General features: G+C 37.5%; 1 protein-coding gene across 2 annotated transcripts; it reads right to left on the bottom strand.

The window, feature by feature from the left end:
- On the bottom strand, positions 1-5105 carry LOC138008291 (chromatin target of PRMT1 protein-like). 2 transcript variants are annotated; one of them, XM_068855581.1, is made up of 4 exons: positions 4975-5088; positions 2467-2568; positions 2042-2130; positions 1-1725 (listed from the first exon to the last, which is right to left on the bottom strand). In XM_068855581.1, exons 3-4 carry the CDS (start codon positions 2095-2097, stop codon positions 1131-1133), a joined length of 651 nt encoding a protein of 216 aa, XP_068711682.1. In that variant the 5' UTR covers positions 2098-2130; positions 2467-2568; positions 4975-5088; the 3' UTR covers positions 1-1130. The 2 variants fall into 2 exon arrangements, with proteins under 2 accessions (XP_068711682.1, XP_068711681.1); XM_068855580.1 differs by lacking the exon at positions 2467-2568 and having other exon boundaries at positions 4975-5105.
- Between the last annotated feature and the right edge of the window lie 506 nt (positions 5106-5611).

Raw genomic sequence — 5611 nt, 5'->3', positions numbered from 1 at the left:
TAAAAACAGCAGAAGGAATGATTTACTGGCATTTTCATGTAATGTTGATAAAACTACACAATGTTTTTCTTGGGTACACTACAAGAAAGAGATGAAAGGGAATACTGAAGAATACCAGTACTTCTAAAAAGGCATTCTTCAAGTCTAAGTTTCATTTAAGAAATTCAAAAACTTATGCAAAAACATGACAGGCATCCAAAACCTGCTTTTAGCAATTTCATTATCAACTTACTTCACTTACAGTTTGCCTGTCAGAAAGTCAGGTTAAAAGTCGTCATGACATTTGACAGGTAGTGCTCAAGAAAAACAATGACAGCAATCACAAACCAGAAGGGTGTCCAATCTCCATAAATTTAAGAACATTAATAACTATTAATAGAAAAGCCAGTTCTTTGATGGAGCATTGGTGACAAACTAGGTTAATTATGAGCCAAATGAATGGTTTGATTTCAATGATGCTTAATCTAAAAAGCACTAATCCTTCAACAAAAGGGAGAATGCTTGTGACTTTGCAGATGTGCTGCATTATAATCTAAAGCACACCCTGTCAAACACATGCTGAAACTGAGTAAGTTCATATGGCACAGAGTTAACAGAATTTTGAGCCTAAAACTATCAAATGACAAACATGACCATGTTCAAAGACCTATACAGACATACATTTAGAAGAGAAAAACTAAAGAAATGTCAAGGGCCTGACAGATCACAACTGTCAGTAAAGTTATGGAATGGTATGATGCTCATCCTTTCATAATATAAGTCCATATTTTGTTTAATTAAACTTTTAAGATAGAACTGTTAGATCACAGATAAGTTACACTGTATTTACAATCTCTTTACGTCAGATGGGAAATCAAAACATCTGAAAAAGCTATGTAAAAAGAATATTAACATTAATGAAATCTACAGAAACTAAGGATGATCTTGTTTCCTCATTATATACTCCTTTAAAGTAATCTCAGTTGACTAAATAAAAAGTTTTTTTATGGTGCGTAGTTAAAAAAAGAAATAAATATTACAGGTCCACTGTCCATGCTTCCTCTAATACATCCAAATGCATTTTTAGAACAAATTATGTGTCTTGATTTGTCCATTGTATGACAGTCTTGCTGTCTTTGTTTACAAAATTATTACTCGTCATTTCCAGCATGCTGCATATACTCATCAAGCTCTGCATCAAGATGACTCTTTGTCTTGGACATATACTGGTCAAGTTCAGCATCTAACTTGTCTTTTGACACTGGTTTGTCACCCCTACCACGTCCCCTACCACGGCCTCTTGCCCCTCCCCTACCAACACGCACACCACGAGCTCCTCGACTAGCAGCTTGCATACCACGTCCACTGCGACCAACAACACCAAGTCCTCTTACACCACCTCTCCTAACAAACCCACGTGGATTGGCCTGACCTCGGCCCTGCTTTAACCTTCCACCAAAACCACCCCGAGATTTTGCTGCAACTGCTAGACCAGTACCGAGACGATTTTTCAAAAGTCCTTTCTTTAATCCACCCCTGCCTCTTGCTGGAGAGCCAAGTCTGCTTTTCAGATTGGATGTATTATCTCCTCCAACTGCTGCTTGGATGTCTGGCCTGTTGGCCATCTGTGCTGCTAGACGACGATTCTTTACACTGGCTTGGGCCACCTGGAACTGGTTGCTTCTGACTCCAGTGACGGTTACTTGTGGTGGTGATCTGACTTGCTTTCTGGCCACTTCAGTAAAGCTTCAGAAGATGGATGAAGAGGTGGAATTTGTACCTTTCAATATTTGACTGGCTTCAATGCATGCAATGGCACACTCAATGTTGAGCAAATGCACTTTTTGCTGAGCCTTTTACAGATATTCTCAATGCCTTAAAAATTACTATTTTATACATTGTAAGGCTTGATTTTTGCCATAATAGGTTTGCCAAAACATTAAATGGCCATTTCATCACAAAGATGTGTAGCTTAAAGGCCATAAACAAATGCAAGCATTCATGAAGCCGGAGGAAGGTACTATGAAGCTGCGTAAAACTTGGTACATAGCAGATTGCTCACCGATCATTCAGGGTCTTGGAAGTGGTGCTTTTCAAAACAATTTTTGCTGGAATCATCTTGCAAAATCTCCAAAGGTCAGGGTCCTGAAACTTTTTCAGCAAGAATGTTAGCAAATTGAAAAAAAGAAAAGAAAAGAACATAACTGCCACAACAATAATTATTTAATAGCACAACTTCACTATGTTTGTATTAATTTTATAGTACAACATGCAACAGATATAACATCAATCAAATCATTTCTTCAACAAGTACTGTACTGTACCCTTGCCTAGCAGATTAAAATTTAATAATAATTAATTAACTCTTTTTCCAATAACCCCTTGAGAATGATTCAAATTTGAATAGTTAGCTGCAAATGACGATTGCTAAAAATCTCTCCCAATGAGTGCTCCATTTTGGTCTTCAGATCTACACGTAGCACTTACATGTAACTTCCTGGCTTCACTATGATGCCATGACTGAGCAATTTGTTCTTAATTCTTGGCACCAACATCCATAAGTACTTTTGTTTGTACAAGCTGATTTCACTGGACCCAAAACAACAGTATTTGAACATGTCTTCTGAACTGAAGTGTTTCACCTCAAAGAATATGCATGCCAAACAAAAGATGTTCAAAAATGTAGCGAGGTTGAGTAGCCATAGAGTTTAATATGACATTAGAGTTAGAGTTAACTTTCCAAAACCTTGAATTCAAGATTTTTCAAGTCAAAATCATTAATTCAAAAATTTGAAAGGCTAAAGAGAGGGACTTGGGCAGAAGAAACACAAGTCGACAGAAAGTTTGTCTGCCTGTGTCCAAGGCACTTGTGACACTTATGAGGAATATATATCAACAGCATTTGATTATAACAAGACTATTCTTTCATTTATGTACAGTAGAGTTTATTGTGTTACATGTATTACCAGCTTTCTTAGAAGGCATTTAAATCTTCATTTCTCTTTGATTCAAGTGGATGATTGTGACCATGCGTTCATTGAGCTGGCTTACTGAATTTTGCGAAGCAAAATGAAAGGTAGAACGTTTAAACCGGTAGAAGTGAAAATATCCATAGTTACTAAAACAAGGAATGATCTACAATGACCTACAATGAGCTACAATGATTTACAATGACCTGCAATGAGCTACATGTACAATGGCCTACAGTGACCTACAACGAGCTACAATGATCTACAATGGCCTACAGTGAGATACATTACAAGCTAAAATTAGCTAAAGACCTAATGAGCTAAAATAAAAGAGAATTTGCAGCTCTGAGGGCACTGTAGCATGTTTGCAGTACAGAAGTTAAAAACATTCCACTCTGCGCTCTGAACCAATCAAAACCTCATTGCTGTGCAAGTTGAAAATATTTTCATTGTGCACTCTGAACCAAACAAAACACTGTGGGAAGAATAACTTATTTATAATCTTCTCTTCATTTTTTCCCGCTCTGATTAAGATTTCATCATTGCCAAGCAAAGCCTTGATATTTGTACATTTTCAATTTAGTTTTAAGACAAAGGATAACAAAGGGTCTTTTTGCAGTTTATTTCTGCCTTCAAGGCCACCTGCGTGAATTGCGGCCGTCTTTTGGGTTGTCATGCCATGAACTAAAGCACTGCATGACAACGCACAATGGCTGTTTTCTGCTCACCAAACAGTGAAACTCTTCACCCTGATCCTCTTTTGTCTTTCTCTTTGATTGCAAGTCATTTAAGTGGGCCATTGTAACTCATTGTAGGTCATTGTAGCTCATTGTATGTCATTGTAGATCATTGTGGAGCTCTCATTGTGGGTCATTGTAGATCATTGTAGGTCATTCCTTGTTTTAGTAATTACAGAAAATGTCAATTATAACAACAGTTACATTTCTCTGTGCGATAACCCAATGCAAAGGAACAATAAAACTCCAGAGGTGCAGAATATGAAAATAAAAAATTTGTAATTTTGCAAAACGAGCTATTTGGAGAATTTGACAATATTTAACTTACATGTATTTCTTTGCATTCGCTAACACGTTTTTTAGATACAACTCCATGCACTGATGATTTTTCAACCAAGAGTTTGAACCAGCATAATTTTCTCCGTTTCGCAAATCACTGATCTGCAATTGCAAAACAAGTGCTTCCCACTGCCTATGAAGATCTCGTTTTCCAAAATATTTATCTGTAATTTGCCAAACTGAGCACTTCCAACCTTTGGTTCAAACTAGTGGCTCACTAATCTTCAATGCATCGAGTTGTATAAGAAAAATGTGGACAAAGGCAAAGCTTAAGAAAAAAGGTAAATAACGTCACAGTATTCGACAAGCTCGTTTTGCAATATGCAAATCTTCTAATTTAAAAATTCTACACTTCCAGCGTTTTATTCTTTGTTTAGGTATTCACACAGAGAAATCTGACTGTTGTGATGCTAGATATTTTCATTTCTACAAGTTTAAAAGTTTCGTTTAGTTTTGCAGAATACAGTAAGCCAGTGAATAATCAATTTATGAACACGATCATGATTAACTACTCAAATCAATGCAACCCAAGGCCTCTCAGAAAACCAACAATAACATGATAAACTCTACTGTTCATAAAGAAACGAATAGTCTCTTGTTATAATCAAATGTTGTTGATATACATACCTAACAAGCGCCTTGGACACGGGCAGATGAACTTACCGCCATCTTGAGTTTCTTCTGCCCTAGTCCCTCTCTTTGGCCTTCCAAAATCTTGAATTCAGGATTTTGGCTTTCCAAATTCTTGAATTCAGGATTTTAGCTTCCAAAATTCAGGATTATGGAAAAACTTAACTTTAACTTAACTCCAACTCTAATCTATGAGAATAACTGAATAGCTGTCCCCCGATTTAGCAAGACACTGAAGACAGCTTCGTGAGTCAGCGAACTTTTTACTCCAATAAATACAACAAAAACGCAATTAAGAAAATGGAAAAAAGAATAGTTACGTCTGAGATTTGATTCTGTTGATGGAGTGTTCGATGGAACGGGATTCCAAATGCTTGACCACAAGACAGCTAGACAGGGCGAAGGGAAGCAATGCGAGCGAAGACGCTTTCGTTCGCAAGAGACTGGTAATGACTAGTCGGTGTAGGATGACATAAACTATCAGCCTCGTCCCAGGCTCCTCAAAGAGGAGTAGCTTCTGTTTGAAAGACAGTGACGGGATGTTTTTGTAGATTCATATTTTCGTTGATTTGTTTCTTAATTTTTTTTTTCCGTAACAGGTATGACATCCTGCACATGTAAATTTGTAAACCACGTGGGAAAGGAGCGCATTGGGGATCGAGTCCTTCACACTAAACATGTTACTTCATTTTACTTATTGCTGGTTTTCACTCACGTGATCAACAGCCATGTTTTTCAACGAAAACAAAAGGAAGCGTTTGCATAATAATAGAGTTAAATTCCCGGAGGATTTGGTCGGGGCACCAACATGGCCGCCTTTTCTTTGTTTTGGGCACCAACATGGCGGTCGTGACGTCATGTGAAAACCGAGAATAGGAAGTGAAGGCTAACCTAATGTCGGTGAAACCACTCTACATTTTGGCACCAAGGTTCATGAGCACTTATTCTCGGATCGCA

The sequence above is a fragment of the Montipora foliosa genome, chromosome 6, assembly GCF_036669935.1.
Source record: "Montipora foliosa isolate CH-2021 chromosome 6, ASM3666993v2, whole genome shotgun sequence".
Lineage (NCBI taxonomy): Eukaryota > Metazoa > Cnidaria > Anthozoa > Scleractinia > Acroporidae > Montipora > Montipora foliosa.
This window is presented reverse-complemented; position numbering and strand designations above follow the sequence as displayed.